This window comes from Netta rufina (genome assembly GCF_964035555.1).
Source record: "Netta rufina genome assembly, chromosome: 19".
In the NCBI taxonomy this organism is placed as follows: domain Eukaryota; kingdom Metazoa; phylum Chordata; class Aves; order Anseriformes; family Anatidae; genus Netta; species Netta rufina.
Genome location: NC_140143.1, coordinates 6,716,520 through 6,731,719, shown reverse-complemented (window position 1 = coordinate 6,731,719; position 15,200 = coordinate 6,716,520). Strand labels below are relative to the sequence as shown.

Sequence of the window (15,200 nt, the reverse complement as noted above, 5' to 3'; positions counted from 1 at the left end):
CTTGGATTATTGAATTAAGTAGGCTTACTCCTATGTTTGCAGCTGAAACAGCTGACCTTGTTACTAGACAAGATTTCCATTGAGACAGTTTACCTCACTAGCTGCTGCTGGATGTTGTGAAAGTTTGTGGATTTAGTCATGCCGCTAGAATTGTAACAAACAGGTTGGAAACCCTACAAAAACACTATGTCCCAGTTCTGGAAACCTCCTCCCCTGATAAAATCTATCCAGTAGTAATGCCAGTATCATATAGTGCAGCTATTGCCTAGCTTAAACAGTTTTGTACTATTTTAACTAAGTATTATAATAAAATTCTTACAAGTACAGGGCTTTGTCAAGCAGCTATATATGAAGACACAGAAAATAAACCAGAACAATACGCAAAACTAATCAAATTTTAACACGTTATACAGTGTGTTATGTTCCTACTGCAGCATTTATAAATCCTTCTTTTCTTCCGTTATTTAAATTTTGAAAGTATCCCAAAATACTTGTTATGGAAATAGGAACTTGAGGAACAACCAGCATTGTACCTGACAGCACTGCTGCACCTGAAGAGGATGCGGAGGTGCCACCGATGGCTTTCATGCACCTTGCTCCCTGCCCTGCCTGCGTGTGGACCCGCAGCAGGTGAGAGAAGCCATGAGCAGGCCGTGTCTGCTCCCCTACCTCAGGGTCAGCATGGCTGCACGCAAGTGTCCTGCAGGCGCTCTGTGCTCGGTGGGGTTTTCTGTTTAAATTAGCTGGTAGTGTAATTCACCCTGCACAAATGCATGACTACGTCTGTATCAACGAGTTTCTCCAGGACCTTCACCAGGGCAGTATCTTGCTTAAAAGGGCAGGAGTTGTGTTTTGAGTATTTCTGCTGTTCAAGAAGCTAACACGTATGATACCGGCAGTGGAAGGGAAGAAAGCGTTCAGAGCGAGACTCCCTGTTCTTGGACAAATTTGGGACTTCAGCATAATTAATGGCCACAACCTCATCAAAGAGCCTGCGGGCTGGCTCTTGTGGCATCAGTCGCACCAGAGGCTATTTCCCCTGCGTGCCTACCACAGCGGCAGCACACGGGTGTGGGTTTTACCTCCCCAGGCAACTGTCCCACCCGCCTTCACCTGCCTCCCACCACATGCCTTCGCCTCACGGGGCTAAATTACGATTTAGATGGCATCAGAGTCCAGCTCACAAAGCATCCGAGGAGCGGGACCACCCGGAGCCGCTCGGCAGCCCCAGGATCCGCCACAGACCCGCGGCGACCCCCGCCCCAAGCGCCTCACGACCGCCCCTCCGTGCCGGGGAGGCCCCGGGTTGGGGCCGCTTCTCTCCCTCCGCAGACCCCCCGTGTACCTGAGGGGATGGAAGGGAAGGGAAGGGCTCCGGGACGGGACGGGCGGGTTCCCCCGTGACAGGGCGCAGCCATCGCCGCACCGAGCCGCTGGCTCCTTTCGGTGCCTCCCTCCCGCCGGTCCCAGCAGAGGGCGGCGCCGTTAAAAGTGTTTTGGGCTCCGATGGTCTGATAATAATCGGGCTTTACTCCGAGCCCGCAGCCGCCGAGGATGGCCGAGAGAGCCCCGCGCGCAACGTACGGCGGCGCTACAAAACGACTGCGGTACGACCCAGATGGGACTCGAACCCACAATCCCCAGCTCCGGAGGCTGATGCCTTATCCATTAGGCCACTGGGTCACCCAGCAAAAGCTGCGAGCGCCGTGCTGTAAGAGCCCCGCCCGGCTGCCGCTGGTTCCGCCCCCCGGCTGACAGAAGGCCCCGCCCCTTCGCTTCTCGCACCGCCCCTCAGGGCCCCGCCCTCCACGGCGCGGGGCTCCCCGCCGGGCCCGAAGCCACGCCCACCGTGCGCATCGGCCCCGCCCCCCAGGGCAGGGCTGGCGGTCAGTCGCGAGCGGCGGCTGTTGGCTCCCTCAGCGCGGCGCGAGGACGCGGCCGCTGCCCCCTGACGAGCGGCGCTGCCTGAGGGGAACGTCCCGGGCGTTGCCGTCCCTTCCCCGGTCCTCGCCTCACAATTTTGTCCCCCACGGGATTAGCTCAGCCCCAGCTAAGCCCGTGCCTCGTGCCCTGTTACTGTTCTGGAGTGCCATGTTAGCTTGCCTCAGCAGCCCGCCCTTCTGTTGGCCGCTCTCCTGTATTTCTAGGAGGCCTTCCAGCTGTGATACCCTGCTGCCATCCCAAGGCATGCTCATCCCTTGTAGGTCCCCAGCACGCAGCCTCGGCTGTTTTCCCCATCCCTCTCCCTGACCTGCAACACCCGGCCCTGCAGTCTCCGTGGCTCCTCTGGCCAAGGTATGTGGCTCTGGACTGCACGTGCTCCAACAAGTTATGACCCGGCAGGCTTTCTTCACAGCACTTCTTCGATCCTTTGGCAAGCCAGGTGTTTTAGTTCAATTTCTACTTTTAAGCTGCTATTTTTTTCCATCTACAAAACTCTAGTCCTGTTCAGTATCTTCATTTGCAACTGATGTGCTTTTTCTTCTTTTAACTTCACTATTCTTGCTTAAAAGTTTTGTGATGTTTTTATCTTACAAAGACCTTAATGGTAGGGCTAAAACAAGCCGTGTAAACTGTCTCTGGTAAATCCTCCTCTGGATCCATTCTTGTTAACTGCTGCATGCATCTACAGAGGAGTGTAATCGGTTTAGCACAGTGGTTTAATCCCCAGGTAGCAATGTGCATCTTTGGCACTTCTTTACCCTGAGCTGTACATTTTAGGTGTTGAAGTGCTTGACTTGCTGGCAGAATCATGTTTTTTCCTCAGGTTTTATGGTTAGAATTAAATCTCCTGTGAAATAGGGCACTTTTCCTTTGTTCTCCATCCCTTGTAAACAGCCTCTTATGTGAGACAATCCCAAAGTTGTCCATTTTCTGGGCTTGCTACAAGGTTACTTTCTTATTATTTTGTATGATTTAATTTTGGTCTGCCCTAGGTGCTACTGAGTTGTTTTAAATTGCAGTCTCCCTCCCCATTTTCTTTAAATTTCTGTACACGTTTCTACGATGGGATCACACAGGATCTCAGGAAAACTCTCAGTGATCTGATGGTTAGTGGCACAGAATCGTAGAATCAGAGAATATCTTGAGTTGGAAGGGATCATCGAGTCCACCTCTTGGAACCACACAAATCCACCCAAAAAATTAGTCTGTGTGTGAGGAAATCTGTGACTGAAGCAAAGTGCCTGAAAGGAAGGTGTGGGGAGATGGGGTCGGCCTCTTCTCACAAATAACTAGCAATAGGACTTGAGGGAATGGCCTCAAGCTGCACCGGGGGAGGTTCAGGTTGGAAATGAGGAGACATTTCCTCTCAGAAATAGGAGTCAGGTACTGGTTTGGTTGCCCGGGGAGGTGGTGGAGTCACCGTCCCTGGGGGCGTTTGAGGAAAGGTTGGACCTGGTGCTTCTGGGCATGGTTCGGTGGGTGACATTGGTGGTAGGGGATGGTTGGACAGATGATCCTGGAGGTCTGTTCCAACCCTGATGTTTCTATGCTCAGAGCGAGGGGCCTGAGCGTGAGCAACCCCCAGCTCGCAGCCCACCCAGGGCGCAATACATCCCAATCTCGCTCCCTGATGTTGGTCCCTAGGAAACTACAAACCCCAGCATGCCCTGCGCCATCTTCGCTGGCCTGTCGAAGCCTGGCTGCTGTTAGTCCTACGGGCACCGTCCCGGCGGGTAGCGCGGTGGATGCCGGGAGCTGTAGTACCGAGGCGAGGACGGCTCTTTGAATACGCGACGTCTGGGCCGCTCTTCCGGGAGCACGGCGGAGGTTCGCCCGGTCCCATCGCGAGACGAGCAGTATTTCAAACCGACCAATCAGGGTGTTGCTATGGCTCGAACTGGCCAATGGCAGAGCGGGGCAGCGGGAAATTTAAATCCCGCCCGGCGCGGCCCGGCGCAGTGGCAGCGTGCTGCGGGCGGCAGGAGGTAGTGGGGCCTGCGGCCGAGGTGCGGGGCAGGGCGGGGGGAGCAGCCTGCGGCCCTGAGGAGCCGGCTGTGGTGGCGTGCGGCGGGGACGCGGCGTGAGCTGCTCTGTCACAAGGGACCGCGCTCCGCGGATGTAGGGCCGGCCGGCATTTCTCTCTCGCTGGAGCTTCCTGGGGTTCTGTGTCGCTGCCTTCTCTGTGTTAAAGGGGTGGGGGTGGGCTGAATGTCTGTGCGATATAGTGGTGGGGCGCAGTGGAAGTAGCGCTTTAAAGTAAGCAGATACTGTCTGTGGGAAAGAATACGCATCTTGCTCCCTAAAAATAATGATTCTGGTGTTTCTGTCTGAAGGGGTTTTAAAAGGATATGTTTGCTAGCCTGTTATTAACGTTTGAAATTGCTGTAACAATTAAGCTTTTGAAGAGGCAGTTTGTTATGTTACTGGTATCTTTAAACAAGTTAGAGGTTAAAGTTTCTAGTATAAACTAGTACCTGTTGGTCTTGGACATTGATCCTAGCATTTTAACTTGCATTCTTGTGGAGTAAACTTGTGGTGTTTACCTCTTATTCTGTTTTTAGACTTGTGGTTTAGTTTGTGCTTCTTGAAATCTAACTGATAACCAAGATGTCTACTAATGAGAATGCCAATGCAGCAGCAGCTCGCTTGAACAGGTTCAAAAACAAAGGGAAAGATACCACAGTAAGTATTTTCATGTAGTAAGTATTTTAGTTAGCTGTTGCATATCTAAGCAAGAGTTGAAAAAGCCAAGAACTTATGGTGAATGTATATTCTCCAGGAAATGAGGAGGCGGCGTATTGAAGTCAATGTAGAGCTGAGGAAAGCTAAGAAAGATGACCAGATGCTTAAAAGAAGAAATGTTAGCACTTTACCAGATGATGCCACTTCTCCCCTTCAGGAAAACAGGAACAACCAGGTAAGTAGGTCCCCAGAACAGATACACATGAAAGTTTTATATTGTACAATCAAGGAAGCCACACCAGTTTGAATCCCTTCTCATGTGGGACATAACGCAGCTACATATGCATTATCAGCTTTAATGGAATACATTGTAGATCCCTTTTCAAGTAGCTTGTAAGTGTTCTCTGTGTTGATAGGCTACCTTTTAGGAGGGCTTAGGCAGCTGTCTTTAAACCTACTGTCTCTGTGTAACTGTGTGAAACAAAATGTTTTCAGCTGTTCAGATAACTGTAGATAAAGCTGTGGCTGAGTTTTTTAGAGTATTGTGTAGGGGTATCGCTTCCATTAAAGCAAAGAGTTGTAAATTATGGCCTCTTCATAGTACTGTGTAAAGGCCTCTGTGGTCATGAAGCTGCATGATCTCTTAGCAAAGCACTCAAGGGACTTTTCTTGTACAGGTTTCAGCACACTGGTCTGTTGAAGAAATTGTCAAAGGAGTTAATAGCAATAACATGGAGCTTCAGCTACAGGCTACTCAAGCTGCCAGGTAAGGAGTTCAGAGGTAACTGATTCAGCTCTGTAAGCCTAGGCAAGGACAAAGGCTTGGCTTATGATTAAATGCCTTCTTATGGCAGCAAATATGGCTCTTATCAGACAGTAGTTCAATAAACAGCTGAGATGGCTTTATATAGAATGTTCAGTTGCATTTAATTTAGTCAGAATTTTATGGAAGCCATGTGGCTTTTGGATGTTTAGTGTGCTTGAACCCTTCCCTGAATAGTAGTTCTAGTGGTTTGGTGGTAGCAAAGTAAACAATAGTCAGTCTCAGAGTTCTAGGAGTAGGAGCAGTAAATGCCTTATATCAGAATAAGATATCTTCAAACGGTGTTAACATTTAACCACAATATTTGAATGCAACAATCTACATTACAATAATGTGGTCAATAGTATGACCAGAATTCAAAATATGCCTAACTTCCTTTTACTCTGACTGCCAGAAGCAGCACTCCAGCACTACTCTTCTGTCTGCTGAGAAATATCTAGCAAGTCAGATGCGTTATAGTTCTTGTAGGGTCTACTTTACTTCTGCAGTCTGAACAGAACCACTCATAAGTGAAGACATGCCAAAACAATGTTAGAGGTTTAGGAATCTAGCATTCATGATGTCTAGGTTGGCTGAATTTTCTCTTATGTTGATTAAGGTCTTAATAGACCTTAATCCATTTCTTTTTTCTTTTAAGCATGGATTTCTTTAGAATGGCTTAATGGAATCTGTTTAGATTTCTGCAGGCAAAAATAATGCTTCCTCTTTGTTCCTCCTTAGGAAACTCCTTTCAAGAGAGAAGCAGCCCCCCATAGACAACATAATTCGAGCTGGTTTGATTCCAAAGTTTGTCTCCTTCTTGGGTAGAGCAGACTGTAGTCCTATTCAGTTTGAATCTGCCTGGGCACTTACCAACATTGCTTCGGGCACATCTGAACAAACAAAGGCAGTAGTAGATGGTGGGGCTATTCCAGCCTTTATATCGCTACTGGCCTCTCCTCATACTCACATCAGTGAGCAAGCTGTGTGGGCATTAGGAAATATTGCAGGTATGTCAATATAATACACAACTTTCAAACCTAATCCCTTAGTAATGTCCTTATATTAAAAAATATGTTATGTGTAGCATGCTGAGCTTTTTGGAACTCTAATTCTTTGTGAGTACAGCTGTGCTCTGCCATGTAGAATATGCTATGGACAAGTCTTTGGACTTGGTTTAATCTCATGTATAATCTGGCAACCTGTGGGTTCTATTAAATGGACTGCTTTCATATTTCAATTCCTTTTTCAAATAGTTATATAAACATGTTACAGCATAGGACTACCCTTATTTCACATTTCACTAGAGGTTTTTAACTCTGAGCTCTGCTCTCTCTGTTTACTGGAAGGGGGTTGGAAGCAGAAGGCTCGTGGCACATTGGCCATCACACCTACAACTACTTGCTTTGAAACATTGATATGAGTGTATTGTATTAGTAGCTAAGTATACTAAAGGGTCTCGTGCACCTGTCAGGATTGTTTGATCTGCCAGTGTTAGATTCTGTTCTTCAGAACAATACTATAACTACATTATTTTCATTGGTATTCTTACTAGCTGTAATATTATGTTTTGCAACAGCTGTGACTTGCAGAGAATAGTGAATTTTCATGCAGAGAACGTCAGCTCAATAAAATGCTTCTCTGACTAGAATTTCTTATAGCTTGTATTTAGAAGGGTGGCTTCTCTTTTTTTTTAAACTTGGTTATAAGGTATCCTTTGGGGAGAGCAATAGAATAATTTAATTAAATTTTGAAAATCCTTCAATATTATAATGTAGAACACTAACAACCAATAATTATAATAGATTTGGGTTCCTTGTTACAGGAAAAGCTGTTTTTATGGTAGGGCTTACGTATGTTTTCACAGATGTGCAAGTCCCTGCTTAGTTATAAACTTGTGTGTTCTGTAGAGCTTTCCTTAAACTCTTTGCTTCAGAAATCAAATGTTGAACATCACTGGTTTGATTAGAGAAACACATGCTTGGCGCAGGGCTTACCCATGGTAGTAGTCCTTTCCAACTCTTATTACTACTTTTTGTCTAGCCATTAGGCAGAAATAGCATTCACAATATAACATGTAATGATTTTGTATGCACACATACTTCTATCCCTTAACTGGTTATTTTTCTTTCTTAGGGGATGGTTCTACCTATAGGGATTTGGTTATTAAATTTGGTGCAATTGAACCACTGCTGACTCTACTGGCTGTTCCTGATCTCTCTTCTCTGGCTGTAAGTTTATAGTATGACCCAAGTTACAGTTGCTAATAAGTAAAAGGGCTAAAGTAACTTAAACAGTTATTGATGGTTTATTTCAACTCTTGCAGTCTGGATATTTACGCAATGTTACCTGGACCCTCTCAAACTTGTGTCGTAATAAGAATCCTGCACCACCCATAGAAGCTATTGAGCAGATTCTTCCAACTCTCGTTCGACTCCTGCACCATGATGATCATGAGGTTTTAGCAGACACATGCTGGGCGATCTCCTATCTAACAGATGGCTCCAATGACAGGATAGAAGTTGTTGTGAAAACTGGATTGGTGCCACAACTTGTAAAACTTCTGGGGTGTAGTGAACTGCCAATAGTGGTAAGCTATCAAGCCTGCAAACTGCCATTGCTTGACTGAACTTATGGAGAACACTAGTTAAAATAGTGTCCATGTAAGTGGAAGGTTCTTATGAGACAGCAATCTGATGTTTGTTCCAGGTTTTATGTAGATGAGCCTTGAGCTTCTGTCTTGACTGAAGACCGTCCTAATTGAGGCATGGAGTACTGTCAATGGCTATCAAGCTTCTTTAAAACAATATATTTAGCACCCAGCCCAACATGATTGTCTACCTACTTTAAATCTTGGGCTTAACTCTATACTGTAGTTGGAAATTCAAGTTCCAGGAATAGCATTTAGAAGTGACTTCTGCACAGTAACTACAGTGAAACAAAACTATTGTACTTTGACAGAGCTTAGGAAATAGCTTTCTTTTTAGCAGTTGTTTGTACATTGGTTTTGAAGGGGTGTGGTCTAAAGATGCTTAATGTCTGCATATGTAATAGTTATGATAGTATATCCCGCTGCTGACTGGAAGGCTAGAGCAGAGGAACTTCAATTATGGCTATATTTGTTGAAGCACAGCTTAGATAACACCATTTTTAATTACTATTTTCACATCTGTTTCAGACTCCCTCTTTAAGAGCCATAGGAAATATTGTTACTGGTACTGATGAGCAGACCCAGATTGTTATCGATTCAGGAGCACTGTCTGTCTTTCCAAGTCTCCTTTCTCATCATAAAAACAACATTCAGAAAGAAGCAGCATGGACAATGTCAAACATCACTGCAGGACGTCAAGACCAGATTCAGCGAGTTGTAGATCATGGTCTTGTGCCTTATCTCATTGGTATTCTGAGGAAGGTAAACAAAAAACATATTCTGTTAGTGCTCTCACCATTACTGTTACTGTCTGTGTTCAAATATCCTGCCTTTACCTTTGTAGGGGGATTTCAAATCTCAAAAGGAAGCTGTGTGGGCTGTGACTAACTATACAAGTGGTGGAACAATTGACCAGGTCGTCTATCTCGTTCAGGCTGGTGTTGTTGAACCTCTCCTGAATCTTCTCTCTGCTAAAGACAGCAAGACTGTACTAGTAATTTTGGATGCTATTTCTAATATTTTCCTGGTATGTAGACACAGTATACTTGATCACTGTCCAGATTGCTGCAATGGCTCTCCGGTAGCTAGTCCCATACATCTTTCCTGAGGTTATGCTTATCCCTTGCAGGCTGCTGAGAAGATTAATGAGACTGAAAAACTTTGCCTCATGATTGAGGAGTGTGGAGGTCTAGACAAAATTGAAGCTCTTCAGTCGCATGAAAACGAACAAGTGTACAAAGCCTCATCTACCCTCATTGAGAAATATTTCTCAGCAGAAGTAAGTCGCTGCAGGACAACTCTTCACTCTGATTTTGTATTCTGGCACTACCCTACTAGATTGAAATGGTACTGCTCTTTCAATTTTTTTTTTCTTTTTCTTCTAGGAGGAGGAAGACCAAAATGTTGTACCAGAATCTACTGCTGCTAGTTACACTTTCCAAATTCAGGGCAATACTCCAAATACTTTCAACTTCTAGACGTTGCATACACTGTAACTATGTACAAGTTATTTGGCACACAAGTGTCTGCCATTTCTATGTCTTAATAGCCCCTCTTTGTTTTTTGTGACCTGTAGCACTTTGTCCAACTGAACCATACTTGAACAGTTCAAAACTGTACATATGTGAATTTTTAACTGTTAACTGTAAACCTCACTCTCTGAGATGCTTGTAAATACGTGTTCTTTTCTGATTTCTGTCTTTTACTGTCCCTGTCTTGCATAAGAATGCAGGTAGGCAATATACGTTTCTCTCAAAGCATGAGCCGTTGCTCTGTAACTTTGCTCTGTGTAACCTCCTTATAAACTACTACACTCAAAACACTGAGTAGGCTTTTAAAAAATTTGCCTCAAGTTCAATAAAGTGGTATCAATGCATCAAATTGAGCTGTGTCAATTGCTCTCTTGAAAGGAAATTGCTATGGTAAATATCATTAATCAATATATAATGTGAAGAATATTGAGATTTGATTCTAAATGTTTTTAAACAGCTTGGTTATTTCAAGCTCTGAATTCTGTGTACAGTAGCCTTGTATTACTAAAGAGCAAATGAATTGCTGCTTCTCTCCAGATATCTTACAGAAATCTGGTTAGTTCTACCTTGTTTATAACAGAGTTAAAACTACCTCCTATATTTTGAAGAAATATGTTAAGGTTGTTTTAATTTCTTAAAAGGACAGTCTTTTCTATACCTAGATTACCCTTACTCTCACACTGTTACCACAGACTTCTTTAGCAATGACTTAATTGGAGTGGTAGATATCAGTCGCACTTCCATTACTATTATACATGTTCAAAAGTGGTACCCTCCGTACCTGAAGACTGATATTCTACATAGATAAGCTTGCTTCTACAAGTCTTTACTACCTGTGTTCTCATACATGTGAGGTACTACCCAAAGAAGAACTAAACACTTCTTACACTACAGAAATCAGGGAGCCAAACTTATAGTACACAACTCTTTCACATTTTAAAATTGTTTTAACTTACTATATGGGTAATTCTCATAAGTGTTGATAAAGCCACTTACACCTTATATACTCTTTGAAGGCAATGTACAGGACAATGGCTACTTGTAACATTCTTATCTATTTTTATGGTTAGAAGTATTTCCTGTACAGCAATCACTTGTATGGCAATATTGGATCAGAACTCTGTAAGCCATGGTAGTTCCTTAGTGCACTCAGAAGGTGGCCATATATGCACATTGCTGTCACTGGTATGTCAACAAGGCCCAGCAACTTTTTCATCACAAAAGACATCTTGCAAAAATTACACTGTCCTGAACTGACTAATCTTTCTTAATACTTCAGATTGCACTGTTAGCTGCTTTTCCTTAAAGCAAAATAAATCAAAAAAATGATAGAGGTAATGATAAAAAAAATGATAGAGGTAAAAAAATGATAAAGGTAAGAAGCTTTACTGTAGGAATTTTTAAGACCAGTGAGTACTGTAATTCCATTGTATCTTTTGCTGAAGAAGTTGATGTCTCAGTGTTGCTAATCTCTTTGCCTGTTTTTGAGAGAGAGAGAGTGGGGTGATGCTAAATGGGTACAAATTAAACATGCTTATGGCCTGTTCCTACTCCTGCCCATCTTCTGCACTAAAGAAAGACACAAGAAGCTGTAGGGAGGGCGGTAGTGAAGCAGCACAATGCTGGACTGAGGGCAGAATGCATGTCTGGCATCATAGATGCTGCAACACCCTTAGGCTGTTGTTCCACTGTTACCATAGTGGTGGTACCCATGAAAAGTGGAAGGAACCATTGACCTTGCAGTGCTGAAGCCTTTAATGTTCTGGGGAAACACAACAAAAGACAACGAGCGGAAAGGGCTCTTATTACCTCAGTAGTAAAGCCTTGTTGTGTCCTTTGCTTTGTTGTTAAACCTCCAACTTCAACATGAAAATGTAAGCTACAAAATAGTCCATAAAGAGTTGAAGAAATTAATCTATAGAAAAACAGTTATGCAAAGTCAGCATAAAGCCATTGATACCACATAATTATGCTTGTGGATTGTGAAATATAATTCGGGATTCTGTAATATTAGAGATCCAATTCTGTAAAATAATGCATCTTCCGCTAGAGGGTGCTACAGACAGCATTGCAGTTTCTTCTTTGCTTGTAAGAGGTTGTTGTGAAGTTTCATCCAGCGTGGGGCGCTCAGGTATGACACACCTGATTTTCCTCTTAAGAAAATACTGAGATAAAATCCCTTAGGCAACCTCTTGTAGTTACAGGAAACGACCATGTGCTAATTCCTGAGTATTTAACCAGACTAAATATTTAATGTAAGGCATAATCTTTTAAAAGTGTTATATCAGGTACTGTTACTTTAAAACATACAACTTACTTTAATTGCTTTTTAGCATATATGAAGTCAAATTGACTTCTCTTTATGTAGAAAAGGAGATGAGAATGCAGAATGCTCGTTGAATAGTGTTATCTCTACTTTTCTTTCCTGATATACTGGTTTCAGAATTATTTAATATACTAAGTTAATGATAGAACACTGCAAATTCTTCTCTAGATGCCTGTCAGCTCAGTGGCTTAATAATTAACTTTCTGGTGATCAAGACTTCGTTTTTATCCAAGAAAAGTGTATTCAGCCTATCCACCAATAAGTCCTGCTCTTGGCAGTATGTGTTTCCACAAGCAACAAACTACAGTGATTATGAGTAAGTGACTGGGGTGAGTCACTCCCTTATTCTAAGAAAATGCAAACTATTTCTGAGGTTAGGCTCCTAGTCACTCATTAGGCTGTGTTTCTTGCTTTAAAAAATAGTAGGAGCAAAAGGCGAGAGGTACTTATTTGTACGTGTATGTTATCTAGCCAGATTTAAGAGCCAGCATTATTTATTTGGTAAATGCCTAATTCAGGGTAAGGGCTGGAATAAATGCCTGGTGGCTTATGTGCCAGTCTGCTGACTCTGCTGTGCTGAGAGCAACAGTAACAGACCCCTGCTGACATCAACTGGCCTTGAATGGAGTTGTTGCTAGCGCTATTTTATCTGTGGACTGGTGGCAGGATTTCAGTCCAAGATCCCAGAAAACATGGCCACTCCTGAAATTCTGGTGCTAGGAAATTCTGCTTGTGGGATTGCTTCCACTTGCTGATTTCTAAGATGTGAGTCTCTGAAGGAAGAGCAGAGGCTTTGCGGTCCTGATTTTCAGTAGGGTGTCCATTCACATTTCAATAAAGGAAGAAGGGTTTAAAGCATGGAAAAGCCAGAAGTGTTTAAATTAGCTGAAATCTATTCTTCTTTTCCTGTGTTTTAAACTAAAATATTCTCGAGTGAAGCTGCTTCTTGCTGCTCCATACAAAATGATTTAAATTGCACAGAAATACGTGATAGTGTATCAGCAAGAAGGAACAGCTGTAGGTTTCTGGGTAAAGGAATTCACTAACCAACAATATTTCACAGGTCTCTTCTGTTTTGCAGCAGAGCAAACTGTGATACAAGAAAGTTATCCACAGACATCCAGAAAGTAGCAAGTAGAATTAACCTGGAGCCTGGGAATCCTCATGTCCATTCCTCTAGTCAACCCATGGGACCTCTGGTTATAATTACCCTTTTGCTGAATATAGCGTTATCCCAGGAGTATTGAATCTCTTCTGTGATAAGGTAATGAAATAATATTTGAGAATAGGAATAAATCTTGGGAATGTATACAATTTGTGAAAAAAGTACTGTTATTCAAAACAGAAGTAATTAATGAAGTTTAATTGTGACTGGTCATATATGGCCTAGAAAGGAAAACATTGACACTCTCACTTAAAACCTAATAGGAAACTCTTTAAGTCTTTTAAGTGTTAACTCTTTGGCCTGAGCAAAAAAATTAAGCTCAACTCACCTTCAGAGGAAATAATGTTAGATATATAATGTTAATAATGTTAGGAAACGTGTTAGAGAAGTGTAAGAGGGAATTTAGGTGAGCCATCCTGGGGCTGGGAAGGGTGTACCTAACCCTCTTGCAGACTTCAGAAGAACATTCAACCTGCAAGTCTGTAACGGTGTTCACTGTGTTTGGAAAACACTTCCTTCTTACTGATCCATAACATGGCACTGATACAAGTCAGGCAGGAGCTCTACATATTGACGGCTAAGAAAGAACTGATGTGCCTTCAGTTTCACAGCACTTCATGTGGAATAAGTGTCACTGGATTCCAGTCCTGTTTCTGACTGCAGAGCACTGTCTGTCTCAGACTGGCTCCAGGAAATGGACACTCTTCCGCTGAAGCCAGAATATTTCGTGGAAGAGCCATGGCCTGTTTCCAGGTTGCAGTTCACCCACTACCCTAGGGAGTGTCATTAGTGGGAGGAAAGTAAAGTTGGGATTTAAAGTGATGAGGAAAGGAGAGAAAAATTAAAGCAGGGTGGAGAAAAATCCTGTTAATTCTTACTAAGCAGAACGTGACCACATTAAAATGTTGTGCTTATCGTTTAAACAAAACAATGGGCCAAGTCCAGAAATGATGTATAAATCATACGTCAGGAAGGGAGTTTCAATTGACTGACACACTAAAGCAAAATCAAGGGCACTGATTTCACTGGGGAAGAGGTTGGATTACACCCCTGAGCGCAGTGAAAGAGTCAGTATACTAGGAAAGTGTTCTACTTTATTTCATATCTTTCTCAATTTGTATTGCAATACTAAATGAAAATTATGGAATCAGCTTTTGAACATGTTTTCTTATTTATATAAGTAGTGGAAAGCTGCTTGATTTGTTATCTGTAACAGATTGGATTGTGTACAGGTTCATGGTGGTAGAATAGTTACAATACCAGGAGTATGTAGCTATGCTCTGTGGGCATGTGGAAGAATGGATGTACAAAGTTATCAGAAAATCTTGAATAATCTCCAAGGAACATTTCCATCATCCAAATCACTTCATTTTTACCCACTATATGAAACAGATGTAAAAATAGCTCTTTCATCAGTGGATTGCTACACATATTTGGGCTGCAGAGGTTCAGTTCTGTTCAAAGCAACACTGTGAAATCATTTGCAGAATGTTGCTGTTAATCAGAAGCAGCAATTTAGTGTTACGTATCCTTCTCTCTTTCCACCCCCAACTCCCCTTCCCAATTCTGAGCAGGAAACGACACTTGGACGCAGCTCAGCATACTGACTTTCTGGATAGACTCTCTAGGAATGAGGAGGGACTTGAATTCTCTCCATATGTCATTTCCTTTCCCCTAATGGCTAAAAAAATAACATTGTTGTAGTCTGTATAGTTTACAATAGAGAGCACATTACCAATATAAAAAAATAAAGGGGCGGGGTGTGTGACAGGACATCCACATTCCATTTCTTAAAAATCGCTTTGCTAAATTCATCGTGAATTAACCAGAAATCTTTCCTCTCTGTGTAGAAAAATTGTTTTATATAGTTCCTAAAACTGAAGCTATTACCCCGTCTGTGCATAAGTGCATATCAACACCTGCAGACTGTGGCCAGACATGGATTAGAAAAGGAAAACGTAAGCAGAAGCGGGATGGCAGAAAGTATGCAAGATTTAAGTTAAGCCAGAAAGGAGAAACAGAGGTGTTTGAGGAAGACTGGTGATGGGGATCTAATCATTTCCAATAAAACCTATTTTAATAACAAATAATCCTGGAAT

At 42.9% G+C, this 15,200-nt stretch overlaps 1 protein-coding gene across 1 annotated transcript; it reads left to right on the top strand.

The window, feature by feature from the left end:
• Positions 1 to 4,503: 4,503 nt before the first annotated feature.
• On the top strand, positions 4,504 to 9,740 carry KPNA2 (karyopherin subunit alpha 2). The gene is made up of 10 exons (XM_084298498.1): positions 4,504 to 4,626; positions 4,724 to 4,861; positions 5,304 to 5,392; positions 6,170 to 6,438; positions 7,565 to 7,659; positions 7,755 to 8,018; positions 8,607 to 8,840; positions 8,923 to 9,105; positions 9,208 to 9,357; positions 9,464 to 9,740. The coding sequence occupies exons 1-10, from the start codon at positions 4,552 to 4,554 to the stop codon at positions 9,554 to 9,556; spliced, it is 1,590 nt and encodes a 529-aa protein (XP_084154624.1). The 5' UTR covers positions 4,504 to 4,551; the 3' UTR covers positions 9,557 to 9,740.
• The last annotated feature ends 5,460 nt before the right edge of the window (positions 9,741 to 15,200 follow it).